General features: G+C 32.8%; 3 protein-coding genes across 6 annotated transcripts; 1 reads left to right on the top strand and 2 right to left on the bottom strand.

The window, feature by feature from the left end:
- Positions 1-4322: 4322 nt before the first annotated feature.
- LOC122596412 (transcription elongation factor 1 homolog) lies at positions 4323-6341 on the top strand. Of its 2 annotated transcripts, none has more exons than XM_043768983.1 (5): positions 4323-4413; positions 5041-5169; positions 5348-5418; positions 5832-5853; positions 6086-6341. In XM_043768983.1, the coding sequence occupies exons 2-5, from the start codon at positions 5057-5059 to the stop codon at positions 6165-6167; spliced, it is 288 nt and encodes a 95-aa protein (XP_043624918.1). In that variant the 5' UTR covers positions 4323-4413; positions 5041-5056; the 3' UTR covers positions 6168-6341. The 2 variants fall into 2 exon arrangements, with proteins under 2 accessions (XP_043624918.1, XP_043624919.1); XM_043768984.1 differs by having other exon boundaries at positions 4368-4413; positions 5046-5169.
- A 3068-nt stretch (positions 6342-9409) lies between these two features.
- On the bottom strand, positions 9410-14302 carry LOC122596546 (transcription factor VOZ1). 3 transcript variants are annotated; one of them, XM_043769147.1, is made up of 6 exons: positions 14203-14302; positions 13757-14021; positions 13526-13669; positions 11017-11557; positions 9852-10422; positions 9410-9774 (listed from the first exon to the last, which is right to left on the bottom strand). In XM_043769147.1, exons 2-5 carry the CDS (start codon positions 13979-13981, stop codon positions 9866-9868), a joined length of 1467 nt encoding a protein of 488 aa, XP_043625082.1. In that variant the 5' UTR covers positions 13982-14021; positions 14203-14302; the 3' UTR covers positions 9410-9774; positions 9852-9865. The 3 variants fall into 3 exon arrangements, with proteins under 3 accessions (XP_043625082.1, XP_043625080.1, XP_043625083.1); XM_043769145.1 differs by having other exon boundaries at positions 9410-10422; XM_043769148.1 differs by having other exon boundaries at positions 9410-10422; positions 11017-11539.
- A 6167-nt stretch (positions 14303-20469) lies between these two features.
- Positions 20470-26764, bottom strand: LOC122596388 (OPA3-like protein). Its single transcript, XM_043768957.1, has 4 exons — positions 26316-26764; positions 22256-22390; positions 21653-21739; positions 20470-20924 (listed from the first exon to the last, which is right to left on the bottom strand). The coding sequence occupies exons 1-4, from the start codon at positions 26442-26444 to the stop codon at positions 20766-20768; spliced, it is 510 nt and encodes a 169-aa protein (XP_043624892.1). The 5' UTR covers positions 26445-26764; the 3' UTR covers positions 20470-20765.
- Positions 26765-27426: the final 662 nt, after the last annotated feature.

Genomic DNA, 27426 nt, shown 5'->3' with positions numbered 1-27426 from the left:
TGTAAAGACTATATAAATTATACATTTGTATAACAATTGCCAATGACTTATCGGATTTAACATATTTTATAATGGCATACCATATAAAAATAGTTGACAAGATATAAACATTAAAATGTGACATTATTAAAACAAGGATCTCACATGGACAATTTATAAGGACAAAACGTTTATTTTATATATATAAATATATACATTATATATCTTATGACATTGACAAGACAGAATGGCATTTCCTAAGACAGTAGTATAAGCCATGGACTTGTGCAAATAAGTAAGTACTTACTGGGTGACTTGTGAACAATGTAGGACTTTTGGACAGATAGTGAGCTTATTCCAAGTGTACTTGATAGTTCGTATTCTTGTTCGTTCATCTAGGGTATTTGTGCTTGTGCTGCTTTCAGGTGAGTCTCGTAGCCCCTCTTTTTACAAGTTTTGGGGTGGAAAGTATACTTATTTTCAAACAGTTTTGTCGGTTTCTGTTTTATGTTCAATATTGAGCCTGTGCGTATAAAGTTAATTGTGCCATTTGACGTGCTTTGATCTTATTTGTATGTGTGTGATTATGTGTTTGTTTGTTGTGCTTTGGACGTACTTATTGTATTAGTTGAGACTTGAGACTTGAGATTTTGGACTAAGGCAGGTACCGTAAGGCCGGACTTTGAGACATTGAGACTTGAGACTTTTGGACTTATTATGGCGTAACTCTGCTCGTTATATATTGAACTATTACTTGTTTAGATTTAAAAGAATCGACAAAAGACTTATTTCTTTGACTAGACTTTTGACTAAAACCTACGAACTCACCAACCTTTGTGTTGACACGTTTTAGTATACTTTTCAGGTACTCAGGCTAATCAGGGATAAAGACTACTATGCTAGGCTTGGACTTCGGAGTTTAGTGCTCCTTTACTTATTGTCAGACTTTAAGGCTACATGCCTTGAATTATTTCTTTATGGACTTGGTTCTAATAAGCTATTTTAGCACCGTTATGACTTTGAACTCATGTTTTTTGAGAATATATTTTATATTCTGTTTCATTTAGCAGTATCTATGTAATTCCATATCGTGTTGTACTTTTCATGACACCTCATGTTTCCGCCAACGGTGGGGTGTTACAGAATGGTATCAGAGCCAGGTTGTAGAGAATTAGGTGGAAAAGCCTAGACTATAACCTAAGAACCCCGTATAGCATTTACGATAGGAATCATAGATGCATTCTAGACGTGCTAACGTCGCTTATATTTTGAGTTCATACCCTGTTTAGACTTATTGATCCTGTGTTTATTTTGACTATGGCTATTATTTGGTGACTATGTGCTTTTGGTGTTATTGTGATTACTTATGTGTATTAGAGCAAGATGAAGTGATGGCGCTAACTAGTATCGCATAGCAATAATTAAGAAATTAGATTTAAAAAGTAACGTGTCTCCCTTAAAAATCTCAACAAACAAAACCGACACCCATGTTTAAGGAATAGGAAAATTCGGATTTATTTATACTTACAATTTATTTTATAAATGTAAGCACTAACATCTATATTTTTTCCTTTTATTTTATTTTGTAAGAGTAATAACTATAAAAATGTATATTCTTTAAATCAAGAGCTTTTTATAATACATATATGAAATAGAATTTACGTTTCACAACAAATGTGTGAAATGAAATCTAAATTTTGAACATGTAAATACAATAATTATAATATAATTTTAAAAAATATAAACCTTTTGGCTGGTACACATGTGTACGAACCTGATCACAGGTGTAAGTACACATGTGATTTTGTATACATTTTGGATTTGTACACATGTGATTTTGGATTTGTATATATGTGATTTTGTCATGTACTCATGTGAATAACCTTGTTCATAAGTGTATATATTATATAAATGAATTACATTCACATATGAACAGATATTAATTTACCTCACAACATTATGCGGTTCATATATTGTATTAATAGGTGTGCATAGGTGTGTAATTAGTAAAAATATTATAAAAAAAATTGTTCAATATTGATGAAATAATAACATTTTTAAGGTGTGTAAATTGTAATCGTGTAAATGCATATATTATCAATCCATTTTGTTTTATTTGGTAACCTGTGAATCATCATTACTTAATATTTGTTCCTATTAATATTAGTTTTAAACAAATAAGCCAGATAGTATGTATAAGATTTATTATGGTGGGTGTTGTCGATCAAGAGGTTATCCTCAGAAAGGGGGATAAAATTAGGTAGGGATTAAGAACGGTGAAGGAAAATTCAAAATCGTTGGGATTAATATGAAAGAGAACGTGACAAATTCATTTTAATTATTAATTAATATATTGAGTTTGACAAATTACAATATTGTCCTTATATACATAGTTCTCGTAGTTCTCGACATTTAGTTGGTTCTCGATTTAACTTTTTACTATATATAATATATGTTAGAATATATGAATATAAACACTTAACAAATCACGAGTACGCAGCGAAATAGAAACGTATATGCAATACTATTAATTAACAAAGAGAGAATCGAAACGTGTACCTTTGCGCAAAGCTTCCAATAATATTAATAATAAGATTATTATTATTAGTTAGGGTTTAAAGGAAAACTCCTCCACGATCGCACACTAGACACCCCAATACCGTATGCTAGTACCCCGATCACGAACAACAAACCCCTTTGTATTATACTCCCTTAATTTAAAACCCCATGAACTGTAAATAATTTGTTGTAGACTAACAAATTATAACATTCATTAATGCTACTAGACATTAATTAATATATGTAACTTCATATATATGCATCATGTGGTTTGTGAACGGATGGAAACCAAAACCCATTGAGGGTATTCGGCCGATCCCAAAGAAGAGAGAAAAGGAGGATTTTCATGTATGAAAGAATGAGAAAACCTTTGAATTAAGCCCTCTATTTATAGGGTTTAATTAGGGTTTAATTTACTTGGTGAACAAGCTAGATTAAGGCTTACAAAGCCTTATCAAAACCGGCCCCTTAGGATCCATCACCAATTTTCTTATTTCATAATTTAATCCTTCATTTAATTAATTAAATATAATTAACCCCTTGATATATTTAAATTAATCATTTCGTGATCTAATTAATTAATATATTACTTTAATATACTAATTAATAATATAGAGTTACCGTGTCATTTCGTGTGACCCCGTAGGCTTAAATTATTTTCGGACATGCGATTCATAATAAAATGATCACACTCCAACAATATATATATATAATTGATGAAAATATATTAGCGAGAGTAAGTACTTAGAGAATAAGAAAGCACACAAATAGTGACGTTTTACTTACCAATGCTTCCTTAAATCAACCAAATGCCTACAACACCATTAATCTAAGGATGACAACGGACGAGAAAAATAAGTTATTTATCCGTTTGCGGATCGCGAGCGGATGATGGGTATAGCTAACTATACTAAGCAGGCGTATAAGGTAAACCCAAAAATTATTCCATTTGAGTCTCTCTTTGATGAAGGAGACGTTAAGGAAATCAATAACTTCTCTATGACTTCAATGAAGGATATTTGATGTTTGTGGATCATAAGGACAAAATCACCTTCTACAAAATCAATAATATTCGTGTATCCAATTATTTTGAGGATACCATGGATCCTTATAAGTCAACTACTTCCCACATTGGGCCAACCTTTTTAGCTTTTAACTCAATGAAAAAAACGCATGTTGTAATCTGTAAAAAATATAATCATTTGTGACACTACATGGAAATTAAAATACACTTGGGGGGTGAATGAGAATCAGTGTGAAACCTTAGTTTTAAAAGTTATATTTATACCATGGTTGATTTATGAAAACAACTGGTTAATTGTGAGAGTTCTTAATTTATATATTATTATGTCAGTTTTTATAGCCTTTAGGTATTTTTTTTATATATTATTGTGCTAACGTTTTATATGTATAAATACAATTTTTTTTATAAGTTTTCTCCGCTTTTCACGCGGGATATAATCTAGTATATGTAAATAACAACAAATACCTATTGGCGATTTAAATACAGGTATGTATCTATACAATGTATAAAATTTCATGCTAGGTTTTCTCAAGTTTCGGTCTTTTCGTGTTTGTCGAGTTTTAGATCGAACCGAACCGAACCCATAATTATAGCAGTTTCCAGGACCTAGGACTGGACCGTATGGATCTCGAACGGGCCGGTTTGGGCCGGGTTCAGCCAGGTTGTGTCGGGTTTTGGGTTCCGGTGCTAACATCCCATCCCTGATGTTAAGGGACTACAAATAGAACTCTCAAAAAGTAGAAGGACTATTGATGCAATTAACAATTACCGACGTGAGCAGTATATATATACACCCAAATTCACGTTTTTAGGGCATAAACGCAACGTATTTCATAGCTTCGTTCGATCAGGTACCCAAAAATACATTTAATTTTCTTATTTTTTTGTGCTTTTTTTAGTATGTCTATTTTTTTTTATTATTTTTTTTTAATGTTAGTTAATTTCATGATAATCATGTTGGAGTTTAGGATTTATGATATCTCTGTATTATTTAGGGTTTTGTATCTTCTTGAATTGAATTATTTTGGATTGCAAATTTGGAATCGAAAAAGACACAAAATACCCTGTAAGAAATATATAGTATATGTGATAGAAGTAGGTTATATATTATTTGAAATTTTGTTTTGAAAAGTTGGGGTTATTCCGTTATGAGATGGAACCCTAGTGATAAAAAGGATTGGAGGATGTTTCAGGTTTCATCTAGAATAGAAAAGACTGAAAATTTGGAAAAAAGTCCGTCTCCTTTTTTAAACACAATGTGCAAACTAGATTTCAAACGGAAGTAAAAAAGAAAGGCTGATGTCTAGAAAGTCAGCGGTGTATCAAATAGTACCGGCTTCTAGAGCAGTAATTGTCAATTAGGCTTATCAGACTTTTTGTCGTTATCACTAGATATCTAGTTATATCCATTTGTAGATTTAAGTATAGCTTCGATGTAGAGGTGCAGTTGTCATTTGGTGACGATGGTTTTTGTTCAGGACAGTAACTTACACGATGGGAAAGAGGAAGTCAAGAGCAAAGCCTGCACCAAGGAAGCGAATGGACAAACTCGACACTGTTTTTAGCTGCCCCTTCTGTAACCATGGAACTAGTGTTGAATGTCGTATGTAAGTCTGTGGATTTTTTCTTCATTTATATGATTTATTTTATGATAACATTTGTTGTTTTGTAACTCATAAGTTCTTGGCATGTTGGTTAGATGATTACTAATGATTATACAAGAAAATTTTTGTAATCTGTGTTTTCGTTGAAATGAGCTTATATTTTGTGCTTTTCTGATTTCAGTGATATGAAGAACTTGATTGGCGAAGCATCTTGCAGAATTTGCCAGGAGAACTTCAGCACTACTATCACGGGTACATATTTTTGTTTATGTGTTTGTGCTTGTACATAGATATTTAGGGGTAAGCAAAAACTGTGATGACCATAGTGTTTGGTTGCTGTTAAATTTAGTTCTATCTGGGGAGATTTTTTTAAGTCCTTTTTCAATTTACATTTTAGAAACTTTAACCTAAATAAAGAAAATGAGTTTGGCAATCTGGACGTTCTTGGAAATCACAGTCAGTCTTGTACTCTTGTTCAATGAGATTTTATATGAATACAAGATAAAAGAGGTTTAGGATGGGAAAATCCCGTTTGTATTAACCTTTTTAATTTTATAATCAGAGCAATGAATATCTTTAAGTTGGTATAAGAGTATAAGGCTATAAGTTTAGTTTTTTTGACTGAAAGCCACGTATTACTAATCTTTTCATTTCTGGATTTGCAGCTTTGACTGAGCCAATAGACATGTAAGTGCACGCTCTTAACTGTCTTATCCTTTTAATCGTGGCAACGTTGACCCATTTGCTCATTAGTCAATAGCTATATATCTAAAATATGCAGAGGAACTAAAAAGTATAAAGAAAAAAGTGAATGACACAAATGGGTCATTAAAATATTTGTTTTCACTCTTTGCCCAAGCTGGCTCATCTTGACATGACTTCCTTCTCTCTCTGATTGTTGAGTGTTAAATACATGTAGATACAGCGAATGGATCGACGAATGTGAACGTGTTAACACCGTCGATGATGATGGGGCCCCTATTGAAGACGATGTTGAATAGAAACCGGATGCGATGGCCTGGAGAAATTTACTTCGCTTGGGTATTTTGTATCATGTATGGGTTATATATTGTAAACCTGAGACCTAATTACTGCCTGCTTGTAAGTTGAACTTAGATTGGGAACAATGTTAAAGATTAAATCTAATGCTTATGAAAAATAAAGCACTTTGTAAATATTAGTATTCCTCCGAATGTTGTCTTTTTCTATTTACTATGGTGAAAAAGAACCCAATTGTATGTTTCTGCCAGATAGTCTTTACCTGGGTGATGAAGGTGTATGAATGATTGGGTATGTGTGAGTAACTCAACTTATAACGAGTCCTAGGATCCTATTATAGGGTTAGCATTACTTGGTACAATGAATTTTGTGATTGGAGTCGAAGACTGTTGTTGCTATTGCCATAAAAATTGAAGAAAACAAAATAAGAACTGATCTGCAACTTCATTGAGAAATGCAGACAAAAAAAAGCATCGTTTTGAACGCATGGAGTTATTTTATGCGAATCAAATAGATTTAAGTTATCAAAACATGTTCTACACAAGACATTCAAATATGTTCGTTTATCATATTGGATTGGGTGAACTTTAAGAGCCGAGTGATGTAGATACCAGGGAGAGAAAATACACGTTTTTCTTGATTATGGGTGTCTTATACGCAAAATCTGTATTAAGAGAATTATGTACTCTCTTTCTTCATTAGATTCTTCTCTCATTGGGTTAGTTAGTGTTGTATTTATAACTAGAAATTTCACCCGCGCCTTGCCGCATTATATTAAACTTATTTGCAATGAAGAGCAATATGATAACAAAAACCACTTGATCATAAAAGCGGTCATATCAAATTTATATGTAATTAAGAACAATATAACAATCGCAAAAAAAAGCTTGAAATATGAAATTTTTAAAAATTTTATCATATCAAATTTATTGTATACAACAAATATACTAATAAGTTTGTCATTTTTAGTACATTATAAAACTTATATCATTATGTTGAAAAGCTAGATTAAGAATAATTTGGAAATGACCAATTTACACTTATTGAACATTTACATTAATTACATTTACATCACCCATATACCATTCAATGACGCCCCCATCGTCGCCGCCATTGCTACCAGTCGTCGCCACTATTAGACCGTCATCGCAACCATCACCGTCGTATTGCACGAATACCGTTTAAATATTAAACTAATAGAAGTTAATCACATATATATGTATAGTTGTATAAAATGCAACAAAGTTAATATAAATAAAAAGGTATGCATGGTTGTACAACATGCATTAGGACTTGTAAAAAAGTTGGATTTTGAATAAATACAAATAAGAGAACATTAGCTAAAATAAAAGTGAGACAGAACGAACATGGGAGGAGGATTCCCTCAAATTCTTCCAACTTGACGTTGGGAGGATCTTGACCATTGATTAAGTCAAAAATACACGTGGCAAGCTATTTGTATATCATTTGCCTCATGCAGTAGAAAGGAGTATGAAATGCTTAAGAAATAGTAACTTTTAGGCTAACCTCATCGGTGAACTTTCCAATAGATTACTCAATATAATAATAATAATTACAGTTGAAGCCAAAAAGTCTTCCAACGAACTGCTCGCTTGCACGAACCAAATTAGAAGGAGATTGTCCCATATTTTGAGCCACGTGTTATCTTTCCAATGGATGAAGTTTTTTTGTTTTTTTATTATAGATGATTAAATATATACTTCATTAGTTTTTCTTGAATAACTTACATTTTATAACTTTTTATAAAAATATAAAAATATAGTATTTTCTATTTTTTTTTTACGAACATTTTGACATAAATTTTATTAAAAACGAACTACTTTTAAAAAGATATTTTTTTATATATTTTACCAAATTTGTATTTTATTTATGTTATTTTAATATTAATAGATTATTGTATAAAAAGGATTTATTTATTTAAAGAAAAAAATTATTTTTAATATTGTAGAAATAGAAATAAATTATATTAATATAATAAAAGTGGTTTAGATTGGGTTGTGGATGTGAATGAAATTTAAGTTAGGTTGGGTTGTATAGGTGGAAGAGAGGGAAATTAGTATTTTAATTAAAGATTGGGTTGGGTTGGTTCACCGATAAAGATAGTCTTAGGAACAGTAACTTTACCTCACAATCTGAAGTTGTAATTTAAAATATATAAATGCATAATGTTTTTAAATAATAAAAATTCGAGTAGGAGTGTTAAGGAAAATTTACAGAATGGAACTATATAAGATGCATATTGGTGATATGATGATACAATTTCTCTATTCTCCATCTCTGTTATTGTATTCTCTATATATTTCATTGTCAACCTTTGGTTTCATTAAGGTTCCATTGGACTACATAATAAATTTTTAAATAACATGGTATGGTAATTATATGGAAATTTACCTAATATGATGTCTTAGATTAGATTACAATGCCACAAACAAAAGATATCAATTTCCTAGCTACTCAGCTCATTTTTTTCTTAATTACAAACACTTTAGTGTTTCAAAGTTTCATCCCATCAAACAGATAGATTAAACTACTTTGTGATCTTGGTCCAACAAATATGCAGCTTCACTGATAGAACGACTAGCCATAATTCTTCAAAGATCATATGATGCTGATTCTGAGCTCCCTGCTTCGCCAACCGCCACAACATGACAACAAGGACAATTGTTGTAAATTGAAAGAAAGTAGAGTTTCAACTTAACATAAGCCGATCATTTGTAACTTGGGTTCGTGATAAATTGCAAAGTATCAGGCCAACATTTTTTCATTTCACTATCATATGATTAAGAATAGAATAAAATTAAACATTAAAAATTAATAGTGACACAAATATATTATATACATTATGCATACATTGAAACATGTTAAAAAATTGATAGCAAATGAAGAAAAACATGACTATTATATAGCAAATGAAGCCTAATCAGGTAGATACACCTAGGGTCTTACCTATAGGTCATGGGTTCAAACCTTATAGTTGACATGTTTGATGATTTTTTTTCTAAAAAACCTGCTATGGGATAACACAGATCTGATTAAGACAATGTAGTTTACTATAAGTAATACCCACCCTTGTATGGTGAGTTAAAAGTGATTCTAAACACGCCGTTCAATAAAAGCCAATTCAATATATAAATAGTAACTATTTAAATTTAAGGGTTAGATGTTGTATATATCAAAAACCAAAGGATAAATACAAGATAAAGCTGTAGAGTCCTAGTAAGAGTTTTGAGTCACAAAAACCATGTCATATCGTGCAATTCATATATACCAACTGACCCACAAGTTACATTGCTGGCTGCTAATTTGAGCACGGAGTTCATGCCTTTTAGTTCATTAGCACCAATCTTCAAAACTGAAGTTTTGTAGCTAGTAATAATCATATAACCTAATTATGGGCAACAACGCAGTATTAATGTTGTTTACCATCATCATAAGAAGAAAAGCTGATGCAACAAAGAGAAAAGGCAGCAGCTGTCTTCACTTCTCATATACCATCTCCAGAGAGTTAGAAACTTAGAATCGTGCTCCGCCATAAAACTCAAGCGCATTTCACAATCCCGCCAATTCCATCAATTAAAGCACCAACATCTGACATTGACTTTGACTTTGACATCGAGTAACAAAACATGAAACTATAATAACTCAAGCCTAAACAGCCATAATACCTCTTAAATATTTATCAATTGTAGTAGCCACCAATATCGTCTATGAGATAGTTAAATGGTGCATTTGCCCCATAATCAGTAACATCATTTTCAGCAGTTAGGTTCGAACCAAGATAGAGGGCTGCAGCACCGTTGTCTTTCAAATTGGCCTTTCCCCTTCCTTTAACAGATCTTTTAATATTGTTATCCAATGGAAACTCAGCGGTAAGTCTTCCCATTTGCTTTTGAAGATCAGCAACCGAATCGTTTGCTATCTTTCCTTTAGGACTTTTCTTGCCATCAACAAGCTTAAGTTCCAATCTATACAAAGCACAAGCATCACATTTGCTGATTTCATACTCGTAGAGATGCCATTCGAGAAATTTCATGGGTTGTGGGTCCATGTAATAGGATCTTTTTAGCCACCCAGATTCATTAATTACTTGCTTTCTTGATTCATGCCAACCACGTCCATTGTAATCTGGAAGTGACCTCTGTTTTCTGTTTCCGCTCTCGAATGCCCTTCGAGGCTTATCAAAGAATAACCACTCCCGCAGTGTTTCACCCTCAAACACTGAGAGATCAAAAAGCTCTGCAAAAGATCACGAAAAGGAGCACGTGTGAAACACATAACACATGACGATAATTGCATTACAAGAAACTAGAGGTGGTATTTTCGACCCATTTATCCATTACATGGGTCAAACAATATGGATATCATCCAAAGTGTATCTTTGTTGCATAAAATCCCCTAGATCATAAAAGCTAGAAGATTATTGATACACCACAGATATAGTAATCATATTCAAAACACTAGATTTATAAATTAAACAAAAGAAACTGAACTTTTTAATCAAGAAACTTTTTAGCTAAAAACAGGTAATTTTGGATCGGGTAAAAAAGAACTGGGTTGAACCATGACACTTATTGTACAAACATCTCAAACTCATGGACAGTAACAACTATATATTTCACCGATTATTGATAAACTAAAAGATTTGGACATATGATTATAAATGCACTTTAAAAGACTTTCGACCTGTTTTTAAAGCTAATTTTAGGTGAGAAATCAACCGTATATTCCTCTAATTATAAAACGTAGCTTTCAAAATCATACTAAAAAGGGTAGTTTACTATATCCGCAAGAAAGAGAGCAGTAAGAAGCAAACTGACGAAGCAAACTGACCAGGTGCATTCCATGGAGACTTTGCAGTAGCAGCACCTTCACACTCGGGGACACCCACGTCCTTCCCCTGTGCCTTGGCACTAAGTGCGGCAAAAAGTAAAGTGTCCTTCAACTCGATTCCTTTTGGTCGTATGACAGGTGTCATCCCAAATCGGCCTTCATTTTGAGCAATTGCAGCATGCAAGCTACTACAATAGTCAGGAAACCATCCTTGAACGGGCCTGTCAGTACACCAGCCTTGAGCGGGCCTGGGACAATCCCAAAGAGCACATTTTGGTCCCAAGAAAGCAGAAGGGGGAGGGCAAACAGTAGGCAGAAAGCCGGCCATCTGCTGAGGTAAAGCATCTTCCCGGCCAATGCCATCAAACCCACTAAAATAGTTATGCTCAAAGTTGTGCGGTAAGTCAAATGAAAAATAATCCAACTGATTAGCAGCACCCATGTTATGTACTCCAATATTGTTGACTCCTGAAGGAGAACCTTTACATTGATCAACCAATTGGAAGCCTTGTTCCTGAGATGTCTGGTTAACAGCAAAATTCTGCAACTCATTATACTGGTTGTTAGTAGCTATTTATAATTAAAATAACACAAATTATTTATATCAATCCAGTTAGAAGGCTATAAATAAGTGCCATAAGATTTACTAAATTGAATAGAAGTTGCAAAAGAAGCAAAAGAATGAAGAAGCTTCACATGCTAAAAAAAGAATACAATATCTGTGTTAGAAGAGATACTGATTAAAGATTTACACTATGAAGTGTTTGGCTACCAACCAATGGCTACACTATGAAGTGTTTAAAGATTCATCTAGTCTTCTCTACCTCCAAATTTTTTGAAAATTAGAAAAAACACACACACACACAAAAAAAAAACCCAATTAAATCAATGTTCTTAGAATCATAGCAATTAGATGTGTGTCAGTGTTTTAATGGAAGTGAATTTTTTTCAGTATCTAAATCTAGATACTATCAAGTTGGCCTATAGGATTCAGGTACGAACTCCAAACCAACACTTTAAGCTTGCAATTTGTAAAGCAAGAGCTCATGCTGCAGACCCCATGCAATGGGAGGGAGTATCTCTCAAGTCTCAACCAGGGGCGGAGCCAGGATTTAACGTTACTTCATACTTGAATCAATCAAGTAAATTAAGTAAAAGACTAGTAACAATTTGCAACAAAGTATGAAAGCTAGAAGATAGAACAATAGCTGGTTTTGGTCACTGGGATTCATCAAGGATTTTAAAATAATGTTTGTTGGTTTTTTATCTTCTATTTTATGCTATAGTTTCATGGTTGATGGGGCAGATAGCATAATTCTTTTTGGATGTGCGCACTAGGATGGAATTTATATAGGGTAGTGGGATAACTGGAGGGGGGCAGCTGCCAAGCACCCCCTACTAGCAGCTCCCATGCTCGGAACTAGTGATGTACAATCAATAACTAGTGAAAGCAACAATTACCGTCACCTATGGCACCTTTTACAATCTTAGGCAATGTACTTGCACTGTATTACTTTTTCTGAACTCTTATGGATGCTAGATCCCTCACAATTTCTGTTACCACCAATCTATTTAAGATACAAGCTTAAGATGTAGCTATTTTAGCACAAAAGAAAGGTGTTCTAACCAGAATAATAAGTCAGGTGCTAAATATGGTATACAAAAATGGTTCACTTCAAAATAGAAAACATGGTCTTTTGAGATGAAGACGGTACAAAAAAAAACTAAAAAATAAAAGGAAAAAAGAGATAACCAAATAACAGAAATATAACCAAACATATATGAATTAACCAGTCTCCACGTAGCCATATAGGCCAGTTACGACTGTAAGCCCAATTTTAGAAAGGATCCAACTTAACCCATCATGCGATCCATGTGCAAAAGCATGAACAACTACGCAAACGCCAATCCTTATCGTATAACTAATATGGTAATAATGGCTGCGTCTTGGCTAAATGACAATCAGGAAAAAGAAGCTACATAAACATCCTATTTCTAGGTGGAAAAGACTTTTCTCAAACGTCAAACATTTGTTGTATATAATATTATTACTGCTCAGATACCACAATTAAAACATCCTATTTTTATCAAACTGTCAATAGAATTTCAATTCAAAACAGAGGTTTTGCTTAAACTGCGTAGGAGATTTTATGTTTTATTTGCAGATATAACAGAACAGAAAATAGGAAGCAACATATCTCACGCAAAATCAGAAAGCTAGAGAAAGAATTGATCTTAATGATCAAAAGAGCAACAATTGTACATATAAACAAAATCCCGAGAGTCTACTAAATGAACAAAGAAACATGAGTACAAAAACACCTAGAAACAACAGGGATCATTTGTTCATATTGCACGAAAACACAAATGACATATCCATAACTCAACCTAATATTGAATCAGCACAAAAACCCACACATGTTTGCCCAAATTCTTCTAAATTTATTTTAACTCATCTGATAGCAGCCTAAACCAATAGAAGCACACAAAAACACAACTACTTACTCACCCCATGAAAAGCTGCGTTCTCGGCAACTTTAAGACCATCAGGATCAGGTTTAGGAGCAGCCAATCCACTAGTGGCATCATCTTCCTCATCATACAAATGCAAAAGCCTACTTATATCAGGCGAAAAAGGCCCGATACTTCCACCCTGCTTCAACAAAACAATACAATTAATCAAGACCGGAAACATAAAAAACGACGATTTTTATCTATAAAACATGATCTAAAAAAGGACCTGCTGGGCAGAAGAAGCAGGGGAGGGCTGATTAAGTTCATTCTTCCATTCTTTAAGCATCTGATTAACCTGTTCTTCGAGCACAGCGACATCGATAGAACGGCTTTCTTTTCGAGCCGATTGAAGATCAGTAAACATCCCATGGAGATCCTCAACACGGTTCTTAGCCCTATCTTTAAATATCTGGTGGGACCCACTCTTGCATTTTGTAGTTCCCTTCCCCATTTTTACCTTCCTTTATTCAACTCTCTCCCAATCCACACCCCTGAAACACACACATGTATATACATATAATTTTTTTTATACATACAGATGATATATATATATATATATATATATATATATATATATAGTTTGATGTGTAATAAACATGAAAATCAAAAACCCTAAACAAGGCACTATAATAATAAGGAAAGAAAGTAGGGTTTGGAGGGGAAATAATATACCTTTTTTATGGTGTGTGATGTGATACTGGAAATCCGGTAGAGGAGAGAAATTAAAAGAGCGAATGTTTGGCAGCTTATTTATGTGTGTGTGAAAAGATACATATAGTTGTAGTGTGTGTGTGTATAGTATATATATATATATATATATTTTATTTTATTCGGTGGAAGAGGGAAAAAGAGGTCACAGCAAAATTATGTGGTTTTTCTTACTGGTTAGATTTGGTTTTCACAATCCCAATTCGACACTACTTGTTGTTACTATATTCTTTGACTACTACTACCATGTTATCCGCGTGGTGGTTTATGACGGCGACGGTGTGGTAGTGGGGACGCCTACTGGTGGTAGAAACGGCATCGAGTGGCGTAGATAACTGATATAAAGAGTTAATGGAGATATTTTAAATGATAAAGGAATCATAGTATAATTTAATCATTAAGGACATTTTAGACAATTTGTCTGATATAATTAATTTAAAAAGAGGACTATTTTCTTTATAATATAGTATAAATGAAGAGATTAATTGCTAGTGAATTTTGTCATATTGATACACTTTGTTTAGAGTACCTCGACTTTTTAGATCAGTTTGTATGAAAGAGGTTGAGATGCAGACAACCTTATCTTTATAAAAAGATTGTTTTCAAGTTTTATCAAAAGTAGAAAATAACCTACATCTTTGTTGTGTATGAAGATTGAACTCATGATCTCTGTCTTTAGAGAAAAGAGTTCCAAACACTGATCAGTTGGTTTTTATCAATTTATTTTACATATATGTATAATTTTTAAAAAAAGTTTAAACACTTTGTCTAATCTTAAGTATATTTTAGAAATTAAAATGCTTAGTTTACCCTTAGCCATGCACAAGTGATAGAGTTATAGATGAACCAAATGTGTGTCTTAAAACAACCCTACCAAGTTACACAATATTCTAAAGTTCATCTTTTAAGATCATTATTACCTATTAGTGTAAAAAGTGTTATTCAACTAATCAAGATCAAAGATAACATATAGATTAAAGTTCACTGACTCTATATAATATAAACCACTATAAGCCTAATGTCATCCAATCGTTCCATACTTCCATTGTAATGAAATAATCCACCACCTTACCACATTATTCCAATTCTTTAATTAATCACATTTTAACTCCAATAATTGATAATCATCGTTTCATGATTAATTAACAATAAACCATCAGATAAACAGGGCATTATCAAATATGTTTTGTATTCGTGCCTAGATAAACATGAAAAGCAACAATTCACTAATAACCATCATATGGAAGCAAACACAAAGAGATTTTTATTTTATTTTAACACTCGTGTCACGGGACGACTAGCCGTTACATCAATTGGGCAGACAGTCACTAGCGACCGATCCACGAGTCAGGGAACCACAGGGGAGGGAAAACCACACCAATTTAACCGCTACAGAAGACACAACGCTAAATTGGGGGAAAACCTTTGATTGCTCGGATTCGAACCCTGGTCTCCCAGGGCCCAAACCTTCATTGCAACACAAGGATGCCACTGCGCTATTAAGGCAGTTGAAAACACAAAGAGATATCAAGAGAGTCTCTTTTTTTTACTTTTATTTTTTATGGTTTCCCCGAGGTATAAAGAAATCTGAAATCAAATGGGATGTGTTTATTTATCTATCTCTTGACTCGAAATGGGAGCATATTTGAAAAAGGATTTTAGAGTGTCTAGGGTTGGGTCAGGAGGTTCTCTTAACGCTTTCTTTTTTCTTCTCATCGGAGTTAATTCACAAAGACTTGTCATGGTAAGGAGGAAGAGGGGAACAAGTACACTTGGAGAGCACAATACAACGGAAAGTTGTATTTTGCGTTCGGGAAGGATGCATTGCTCCCGAAAAGGAATTTGTTGATTCTCTCCCAATTGGTTGGATCGTAGGTGCGATGAATTACTTCACGGGTGAGGTTTCTGGTTCAAGTCCAAGATGGCCCAACTGCGTAAGGGAAAAAAATAGAAAAAGCGTCTTACTCCTTCATGCCTGCTCCATTTGGCTTGGGGGGGGATATAGCTCAATTGGTAGAGCTCCGTTTTTGCAATTGGGCCGTTAAAGGAATGAATAAAATTCACTTATTTGGAACTTTTTAAAATAATTAATTTTTCAAAGAAAAATATGTTTTGGATTAAAAAATTCATGTGAATGAATGCACTTTTCACATAACTTTTAAATAATTAAATAAGTTTTATATTATTCATAGAATGGTAAAAAAAAAAAAGCTAAGTGCATCGGAATGCAGTCAACTAATCACCAAAACTTATTGTGTTCACGAACTTTAGGTCGACTTTATTGTATTCAGAAAACTTGAAATTATGTTTATTGTAAACATAAAACGGGCGTGGGACCGGTTACTTCACATAAAACTTGTTTATTTTTATATATTTTTTTTATTGTATGCATAAACTAATCCCAAAAAGTTATTGTGTGCATGCCACATAAGCAGTCAACGGGTCAACGTGAAAGTGGTGACTGACTAACTTTTCACCCGGTAACTTTTGTTTACTATGGAATTCTTGAACAAGTTTCCTGAATACAATAAAGCCGACCTAGAGTTCGTGCACACAATAACTTTTCAGAATTAGTTAACTGTATTCTGGCGCACTTAGCCCTAAAAAAAATATCTAGGTAACTGTCGACATTTTTATAAAGAAAAAAACTACTGTATTCAATTAGCATTCAAATGGTACTATTTATTTATTTCATAAAGAAAAGTGAATGGTACTATTTATTTATTTCATATAGAAAAGTAAAGGAAAAATAAATAAAATCAAAGACGCATTAAAAAGTTTGATTTATAGTCAAAATGTAATAGTCTAAAAATGCCCTTGGAATTGGGACCATCCAGAAGCTACACTTAAAGCATATATTGATTATACTACATTTTACACGTATTCTACTAACTAACACTACGGTATTTAATGGTCAAGGAGTTCTTTCACAATGTGATTTTTTCATGCGATGTCAGATTCAAATCATTATATATGCAAATTTGATTAAAGGGTCTTAAAAACGTTATACCCAACTAACAGGAGTCAAACCGACGTATGTGTACCTTCATCAATAATAATCTTTCTTATAAAAAGTTATCAGGCTACAACGGATTTACGTATGTGTACCCTCGTTAGGAGTATTAGCTATTTTTAAAAACAAATCATTTGGTAAATTATTAACATGATATATGTGCAATGCAACAACATTGATAAATATGTTTTGTTAACTAATAATCGATCTTAACTAATAGTTGGATGATTTTTCATACCATGAGTTTTAGGTTGATTGTTTAACTATATAAATGATAAATCCGACTTGAATAAATAACTTTTTATATTTCACAATTTGTCAAATTACATCATAATCGCAAGTAAGCTGCCAAATTACATCATACATTAGCTATTATTTTTAGTTTATTATATTGGAATAAATTGGTTAAAAAGTGTAATTAAAACGAGTAAATTAGTGATATAAAACAAAAAAAAATTATAATCAAAATCAAGATTGGAAAACAAAAATTATTTTAATGTGTTTTAATATAAAAAAAAGTTATTAATGTTATTATACCTTACAATACTAGCTAATCGCCCAAGTTCAACCCGGGTTAACTTATAGACATTTTGCAAATAAACCGAATGATATCGTGATAACTTTAAAATATGTTGTCATGTTAAATGGTATAATAACAACATTAAATAAGTTGGAAAGTTGCGATAAGGTATTATGTAAAAAATCAAAACTAAACGGAAATAAAAGTTGTGTAATTACGGACACACGTTGAAACACATACGGTTGGTAAAAACAAAAAAGTAAAACCGTTATCCAGAAAGATACCATAGTTTTCGGCCTATTATAACAGAATAAGGTGATTAAGATCTTACACAATAATATGAGCATTTAATAAAAATCTATATTAATGATATATATAAAAAAATATATATATATATATATATTTTGAATTTAAAATTAACAAAGTATAATGATGTCATATTTAAATTAAAAAGAGGCATGATAATACAACATAAAACAATTTTTAAAAAATCTTATCATTACAATTTTACTTTATTTATTATAAAAGATTAGACGAGTGATAATACGTTTTCTATTCCATATCTCACCAGTCAAGGATATTGAATAATTCACTCCATATGTTAAGGGGTGCTTGGTTACGGAATTAAAAGGAAATGAATGAGAATGGTAATGGTAATGAATAAACATGCCTAATAAATGTAAACAATACAATGCCTATTCAATAACGGGTAATGCATCATTACTTGATATAGTTTATGAGAAATAGGATAACCCCACTTAATTTCTTACCATTACTTGATACCATTACCACCACCACCACCACTTATCGTTATTACCACCACAACTACCACAAGAGGTCCAAAACCACCTGCCACCATCACTACCTGCTCTACCACTACCACTATTACCATCATCAGCTTCCGCCACCACTACCACTTATCCTGTTGCCAATATCACCACTTGGTTTATTGTTGCCGCCATCAACTATCCGTCACCACTTACTTGACCTAATATGTACCTGGTAGTATAATTTCACTTTCAGTATCAAAGACATCGAATCATACGATGATTTGTATGCAAAGATAGATAGCGATATGTTTGAAATAGATGTCGTAAACATTTATATTATGATGGATATATACTTGTATTTCTTTTATATATGCCTCAAATTGGAATACTAACTGTTTAGGCAAAAATGCAAAAAAGCATGGCTAATTATGCTGAAAAACATCCAAATGATAGACCAAATATTTTAAATATTTTAAAAAACCATTTTAACTTATAAATATTCTTCTGATTGGTTAGTTAACTTCGATAAATACCCGATTGGCGATGACTTTCGTATAGCATATACTGATATACATTATCATTTTGTTAATACAATGATCTACTCGACATAAATTAGGCAGCCAAACTTGGTTTCGAAACCATTCTTTGAATGATGGATGTTTGGAATCGATGTCGCTAAGAATTGCATGTTATATTAGATCTCTTTTAACTAACTAATACTGAGTTCATCATAATATATTAGCTAAATACTTTGTAAATTTGCACTTTAAAAGTTTAAAAAGCATCATTCGTACACAAATTTTAATCTTAATCTTAATATATACTAAAAGATAACTGACTTAAACTTAATTTACCAACCACTTAAGAATTTGAATGTTAACCTTGCATTGTATTCTACACCATCAAAATGCATGATCACCAGTTTGTGACAATAATAGAAAGGGTGTGCACTTTAATAATTGCTCCAACTAGAGAGTGTTTGGTACATATTCTTCTCTATTCATTTCATTCCATTCTTCCTTCCTCGCATCTCTTTTTGGTAAGTATTAGCAAACTTCATTATGGTTACCACCATCTTTCACCCACCTTATACAGTCATACCCCCTTTTCTGGAATAACATGGCCCATATTGGTTGGTCAATTAATCACATGTAAATTTCACAAAAGGTACAATTCTTGCATCATGTCATATAATGTTAGTAAGAAATCTTAACATCAAAAGAATGAAGCTTTGCTTAACGATACGTTATTTTGCCAAATACGAAATGAATAATCATCCGAATCTTCCGTACCCGACACGACAATAAATTTGCATCAGTAAGGAGCAATCAAGTCCATACAAACTAACAAGAATAAATTAAGAATCATGAGTTAATTTTCATCAACAATTGTGTATTTTAATTACTTCATCAACCTTGTGTATTTTAATCACTCTTTTCACAGATTTGATTGATTTGTCTTGTAAGACAAACAGCACAATATAAAAACTTTTTATGTGTTAATGCAGAAAACAGCTTTACCATTTTAAACAAACATCATTCATAATTCAATGTGTCACATTTGTTTACACCTTTTTGAGGGAGAGAAAAGTGAACAAGAGTAGAGGAAGAAAAGCATAAAGGGACACCCATCTTTCCACTACCATTCATTAGATTCTGTGGAGTCAATTCTTGATCCTCCATTTTAGATGTAAAAGTCTTGAAAGCACCAAATGTTATCTTTTATCAAGAGTATAATAACTACTGAAAACAATAAGCATCTTGTACCCAAATAATTGTTCTTTCTCAAAAGATCAGGATCGTGAGCATAACAATATTCAATAAAGATAAGCCAAGTCATGGTTGTTACAAAAAAAATAAAGATAAGCCAACATATGCAAGATTATCAAGTCATAGTAGTTTCATATCATACCCAGATACCAATAGGGCTAAAGAAATCAACATCAACCAATGAAATATCTTCAACTTACTTGAAAATTGTACAATACCATAAACTTGTACACTGGTAAACTTTTCGTTTGACTACCACACATATAGATTAACCTTTATTTGGGAATGGAACAGTGAGGACATAAGGGGTCAAAAATCAACAGTTGTAGCACTATATAGTACTCAAGAAGGAGAATTTTCAATGATAAAGATCTCAATGAATCAATCAATACCCATGATATGTAGTTATGCACTAAGCATATATGATTATAGTGAAAAACACTACTAGGGTCAGATCAAGCCGGATTGGTTGAATTGGCAATTTGGTTTTTAGTATTTTTGTAGTTGAACACACCTGCAAGCCCTTTTCCTTTGGCAAGCTGCTCAAGTTCTTCTAGTTTTTGCTTGAGGCTTTCCACTTCTTTTGCTAAATCTTCATCTCGTTGCCTCATGACCTAAAGCCGATAAAGAGAGGCGAAAAAAAGAAGCTAAAAACTCAGATCACAAGAAACATAGTACAGGCGACAGAGTGGGAGCTTGGGTGGGTTGGTCAAATGGTCAAAGGGTCAAAAAGGTTCGGATCATAACAGTTACTTTCGATAAAAGGTTGGGTTAACCTTAAACACTTTTCTTCTATAATTAATAGTGCATCAAATAGTAATTTAATGCTTTAAAGTTTAAATATAATTTTCAACAGAGATTATACATTTTAAATACATTCTGGGTGACGTCTGACCCGCTTAATCCGCTTCCTTGTAAGCTGATTTCTTTAATAACAGTTTTAGATAAAACAAAACTCGAAAATTGCCCCATTAATAAGCAAAAGGCTGGTTGAAACTAGTGCTTCTAATAGATAGTATAGATCTAATACTATACAAAGCATGCTAAAATGAAACATTGTATATTTTGGAAGTATGCTATTCATATTGGCATGCCTGATGTCGGTTTATGAAAAGTATTTACATACTAAGCTAGTGTCCCCGGTTCATAATACTAGAGTTTGGGTCAAGGGCATAGGATCGTAGTTGGTTAAAGGACATTTAACAGCCATGAAGTTCTTGGCTTTTGTAAAAAAGAAACTATGGGACCAGATTAGTTAAGTGATGCTTTAAGGTGGCAACAGCTTAGAATAAACCTAATGTTATATTTCAAGTTCTAATAGGAAAAAATAATATTCTTTTACCTCAAATTCTTGTCTGCGGGCTTCCTCTTTTTTAGCTTCTGATCTAGCACTTCTTTGCACTTCAAAAATGAGGGCGGCTGTTGCGACCTAACAAAATATAAGCAGAAAAATTAAATAAAAAAAGCATTAAGCTTCTAAACCATTTACTATATATAAACCCTAGAAGTTGGTTAACAATATATCATTGTCTACAAACTTGTTGAATAATATGAAGATCAATAAGTTTAAGGCATGCAAATTCTCTGTAAAATATTCTTGGGCGATATTTGATTTTCCATTGTTCTTAAAACAGTATTTTTCAAATGCAAAATTAGTTTTATTTGGTACTAAATTTTCAAATGACATGTTCTATGTGAATCACTTAAATAGAAAGTACTATTTCTATCATATGTAGGCTTCCAGGATCCTTAAGATTCAATCAGTGTTCGTGTATTAAGGCGAAATATAATAACTTTTTGCATCATTAAATTACCACATTTAAATTTCTAGGCACTTCGTTTTAGTTCCTCCTGCTATGTGCAATTCTTCTTTAACTATTGATAAAATTATAAGACATTAAAAATTTTAATTCATCTGAAGATATAGTAGCAGAAAACAACATACCGAGAAGACAAAGAGTTCACTAATAAGGTCCCCAGCCGCCTGAACAGCTTTCTCTTCATTCAGGGGGCGGATTTCAACGTCTGTTGCATGTCCATATATTCTTCTTTGTATATTTGTTGTAAGCCGGTGGTTTGCCTGTTACATAACACAAGACCAAGCAAACACATAAGTTAAACTTGATCTATTTAGAAATCCAAAGATCGAATATATGGCAGCAGAAACATTCACAATTATTCCTTAGATAGAAAGAAACAGTTTAACTATCATATTTTACCATACTAACACCAAGGACAACACAGCCTAGGAGAAATTTTAGATGATCAAACAAGCAAAAAAAACTGTGATCTGTGGTATTTCTATTTTTGTGACCAATCTAAGGGACAGAGTCGGGCGCTAAGTACTTTAAAAATAAGGGGCAAATGAAAAAAAAATAGAATCAACATAGGTCTTGACCAATATCGACCTTTGAGAATGTGTAGAAGCTCATAAAACGCTTTAACTGACTGTGAATAAGTAGTTTGTCGAATTTATTTCTCATTCCTAAACAGGAAAATTGCATGTAAAAAAAAACTGTTTTCAAACAACTTCTATAGTATAAACTTATTCATAAAACACGTTAAAGGCTTTGTCGTAACTGTAAACAAGCAAATCAGGTCCCTGATATACAAACATCTTTGTTAACCATCAACATCCCGACTATAACCGTTACAGGCCTCATCCCTTAATAGGTCCTTAAATGTTGATTTTATAGTATGTTCCTTGAAATAGAAGTTGACCAAATGTACATTCATATTACGTGAAATTTGCCCCTTATGTTGATCTTGCAACACAGAGTTCACTATAAAGATTACTTTTGATGGGTCACTTATGGAGAACAGGTCAAGCATCTACATATTGCATGACCATTTCTTCTTCAGCAAAGTGCAAGTTAATATCTCATAGCACTTAAACTATCTACTAATCAGAAAATCAGCTTTGCATTTCATAATCTAAAATCTTTTTCAAATTCTTTCATTCAAGAAAATACTTATCATGACGATAAGGAGCATCTATCATTAAAAAAAGTGTGTTTTATGAGAAAAATTTGGATCAGTGATGTATTGCTCAAAATATGGAGTGAGTGGCTATTATGAGAGATACACAAACTTGTATGGCAATCAAAATTGGACTTATAATAGCTGGTTTCCTTAACGAACATGTAACAAGTCAGAGAGCTAAAAAGAAGTATGGTAAATAAAGGCTGGCAATTATGAGTTGTCAATTTTTTCAGAAAAAAAAATTGTATTGTTGTCTAGAGTTCCCACACATGTTCATAAACCATAAACCACATGAAATTAAGATACTTCTTTTGCATAATCGATCAGAATAGATGAACCATGAGATTGTTAACTGAAACTGACGCGAACTTAAAGAGGTACTATTCCAACTCCCGACTCATGCTAGAATTTACCTTTACTAAACTTAAAATTATTTAGAAGGTTATAAAACATATTCAACATGCATATGTTTTGTAGTGTATGCTGTGCAGGCTAACAAGACGAAATGGGAGCATGAACTTTCAGAACTTCTCCAGCATGGTAGAATAATTCGGATTGCTTCAACCTAGGAGAATGCATTCTATTTTGGTTGCTCATGTATGGTTTATTAGCTTATAGCCCAGGAGCTTATTAGCTATCTTTCACCTCTAAGGTCTATAATTCAATAAAATGATCTAGTAGGCTGTGGACACTAGAGATTAAAAAAAAGAAGGTGAATGGGTGGAACCTCTGGTCCCATGTACCGTCTTGGTACCCAGAGCGCACACCGCATAGAACTTACGCCCAGTGACTCACCATTCTCAAACATGGATCACAAGATATAGTTTTTCCACTTGCCTTTGGAAAGATTTGAACCTATTACTTGCAGCCTTCATCTATGAGCCCATGTGGTCACATGGTGATGGTACGAATTGATCTATGATCAATTGGCGTGGACACTAAAGAATAAAAATACACTTTGGGAGACTTCCAACCCAATTGACCCGGTTCCTTTGCTTATTCGTTTTGGTTGCTAACTTATGGTTTATTAGCTTAAAGCCCAGGAGCTTATTAGCTATCCGATTAAAATGATTTAGTAGCCTGTGGATACTAATACACTTTGGAAGACTTCCAACCCAGTTGACCTGGTTCCTTTGCTAATTCTTTTCATCCTAACTGTTTGAAGTATCTGACATGTTAGAAATTAAACAAAATTCGAGTCAACCCACACATAGGTAGATTCGTCAAAATTCAAAATTGGTGGAGTTGGGTTAGAATTTCTGAAAAACTTTTTATGCCACAACTTGTTTCATAAATAAATAGTGTGTCAGACATTAGTGCAAAGGTTATACTGTTCCAATGATAGTATGACTTGTACTAAAAAATTGACATAGATTTTTAGGCATTAAAATCATGATTTGGGAAAATTAACCCTCTAAACTAACTTTAGTTGACTTGATGCACCTTCATTACTTTGTAAGCTTGAATTATGTATTCATGTTGTTACTTGAGAATCATAAATATGATGGGAAGTATGTGACCTCTATCACTTTGGATGCCATCTAAGAGTATGACATAAAGTGCAGATTAGCCTTTCCCTTTTGTTACCATTTTGAGTGGATTATAACAGTTTCATTTTGCAAAAGCTAAAAGCTCACCTTTTGGGTATTTAATGCCAGTGATATGATACGCAGGTTGCTTAGGAAATATGAATCTTCACCATGTTAGTATTGCTACAAAATACACTTTCGTGCAATTTATGGTATACAAAATAGTTTTTAGAAGGAGTTTGTTCATTTTAGTATTAAACAACTACATAGAAGCTGTAAAAAGGCATAGGATTTAAGGTATGAGGTATAAACAATCTCACCAGTATAACATCGGTAAAATCAAGTTTCAGTGACCATTTCCTTCAATTTTCAACACTTAAACACTGCCTTCTCAATGTATCTAATAATATATAAGTTCATACTAAAAACCATGTAATACATGGATACATAAACTAGTTTAGTAGTATACTAACGAGTACTTGTTATGTGTATGTAGGACACAAGTTAGAATAATTCCTTAATTGTGATTAGGACAAATATCTGTTGTATATAAGATCAACAAAAAAGTATGCCAGGGCACATGTTCCTTTATTTCAACTTACAGCAATGTCTCTAGTCTCTACTCTTGGGTAGATGTATGACTGCCTATCCCACTTCCCCTACACCCGCGGATTGGGTATCGCTGTAAATTCCTTTATTTCAAAAAGGTGTTACAATGCTAGTACCTCAAGTATTAAGACTCGTCCTTAATGTTGGTAATTTAGACTTCATTTTTACAGTTTTCCGTTTATCACCGATAGATTTATCTTTTTCAGTACATAGCTTAAAGATTGCATAGGTTTAAAACCACAAAACCCCAACTACTTTTTTGTTGCAACCCCTAATGCTAAGTTGCTAACATATACTTATTCACCTCCTACAACTGAATTACGAATACAACCACAGATTCAATCAAACAACGGAAACAATTATCATTCTCTCAAGTTAATGTCTACATGACCAGGTATCATTGTCGCAGCCCTATGATGAGACCACGTTTTGCTTTAAACAAGGGACCCACCCTTTCTACTAGAACCCCCATTTTAGCGTAATTTAAGGAATATAAGTTAGATCTGGAAACAGGACAAGTGGAATGGAATGTACACCCAATACCCATATAGTATAAGTCACTGAAATTCCGACCCAAATAGTTCTAAGTCCTAAAGATATGCCAATGCCGGAATTTAGGGTCGGCACGAATCACTAACAGAGTGTTTGGCTTAGATCATTTTCAAGCTTAATTGAGTTTGGCTTATGTTTGATAGGCCCCATTTCTATGGCTTATGACCTAATTTTCCATTTACAAGCCAAATGTAAATAAACTAACCCAACCAAACAGCCCCTTTCTCTCTAGCAATCAAATCCCCTTGCATAAAAGCTACAGATATATATATATATATATATACACACACAAAGAGAAATGAATGAATGATAGAAATAAGGGTAGGGTGGTACCTGAGCGAGACTGATGATTTTGGTACGAAATTTGGGGTGATAGGCAGCCTGTTGTTTGAGCCTGCTAGCAATTGGTTTACTTACTGTTTTCAATAATAACGTTCCAAGTTTCACCAACGGTAAAACCATCCCCAATGATCTATCTTTCTTCTGATCTCTAATACTTTCTTTTCAGAAATGATTATGTGCACACCAACTGTTTGAGGAAATGTTTGTATATTCTACAAATGAGATTTTACTGAAATGTATGTGTAGAAATATATACTCCTATGTTTGTAATTTTACTGGTAGCTGATCATATATATATATATATATAGATGGAAATCAGGTGAACTGCAACGTTTTTTTTTTAATTTGGATTTGTGTTGTTTACTTGAGAAGGAAGATTGGAAGAGAGATCAGGGGAAGTGGAAGTGGTCTTCTATGCGTGGGGAAAGAAAGCTAAAAAAAAAAAACGAGAAGAAGAAAAGTTTGCGTACATACGGATTTTGGTTGACTTTCAAAATTGAGCGATTTAACTCGGCTATTTTCAAACCCGTAATGTGATTTCCGTTAAGATAAATCAAACAGGTACAAGTGGATATAGATAGTGAAATATTTTATAAAATAAAGAATTATATTATCAATTAATAAAATAAAAGTTTGGAGTATAGGTAATAGATTAATTCAAGACAAATTTAGTAATCTCTAAACATCTTTTTTAGAGTTTTTTTCTAAATTGGTGTAGTGGGGAAAATTATTTACCAAACTAATATGGTTTTAAAACTATTTACTTTGAAACTTAATTTTATTTAATATATATTATTTATTAAACCTAAAAATAAAAGATATTTGGCTGTTTATAAAAAATTCTTTGTCTTCTTTAACCATCCGACTACATTTTCCATCTCTGCTAGGTTATTTTTTTTTTATTTTGGTGAGTACCATGTATCCCTCTTTGCTATAATAGATAACAAAAACTAATTTTTCTATCAAAATCCCAGTACGCATGACTCATTGATATGTGATAATTTATCTTGTTCTTTTAATTACTTACAACCTAAGGAGTAAGGATAACCAATATATATTATCTTTTTTTCTGCACTCTCATGCGTACAAATTTACAACAATA

Source organism: Erigeron canadensis, chromosome 4, assembly GCF_010389155.1.
Source record: "Erigeron canadensis isolate Cc75 chromosome 4, C_canadensis_v1, whole genome shotgun sequence".
Taxonomy (NCBI): Eukaryota; Viridiplantae; Streptophyta; class Magnoliopsida; order Asterales; family Asteraceae; genus Erigeron; species Erigeron canadensis.
Note: the sequence above shows the minus strand (reverse complement) of the source record. Positions and strands in the feature narration are given on the sequence as shown.

Bases quoted from the DNA above. Each gene is read 5' to 3' on its own strand.
- LOC122596388 (XM_043768957.1), bottom strand. From the start codon at position 26,444: ATGGTTTTACCGTTGGTGAAACTTGGAACGTTATTATTGAAAACAGTA. The intron at 22,391-26,315 runs GTACCACCCTAC...GTTATGTAACAG, and splicing joins AAATCATCAGTCTCGCTCAG to GCAAACCACCGGCTTACAAC. The intron at 20,925-21,652 runs GTAAAAGAATAT...TATCGGCTTTAG, and splicing joins CCCGCAGACAAGAATTTGAG to GTCATGAGGCAACGAGATGA.
- LOC122596546 (XM_043769145.1), bottom strand. From the start codon at position 13,981: ATGGGGAAGGGAACTACAAAATGCAAGAGTGGGTCCCACCAGATATTT. The intron at 13,670-13,756 runs GTCCTTTTTTAG...TTGTTGAAGCAG, and splicing joins CTGCTTCTTCTGCCCAGCAG to GGTGGAAGTATCGGGCCTTT. The intron at 11,558-13,525 runs GTGAGTAAGTAG...AATGAGTTGCAG, and splicing joins AGAACGCAGCTTTTCATGGG to AATTTTGCTGTTAACCAGAC.
- LOC122596412 (XM_043768983.1), top strand. From the start codon at position 5,057: ATGGGAAAGAGGAAGTCAAGAGCAAAGCCTGCACCAAGGAAGCGAATG. The intron at 5,419-5,831 runs GTACATATTTTT...CTGGATTTGCAG, and splicing joins CTTCAGCACTACTATCACGG to CTTTGACTGAGCCAATAGAC. The intron at 5,854-6,085 runs GTAAGTGCACGC...AAATACATGTAG, and splicing joins TTGACTGAGCCAATAGACAT to ATACAGCGAATGGATCGACG.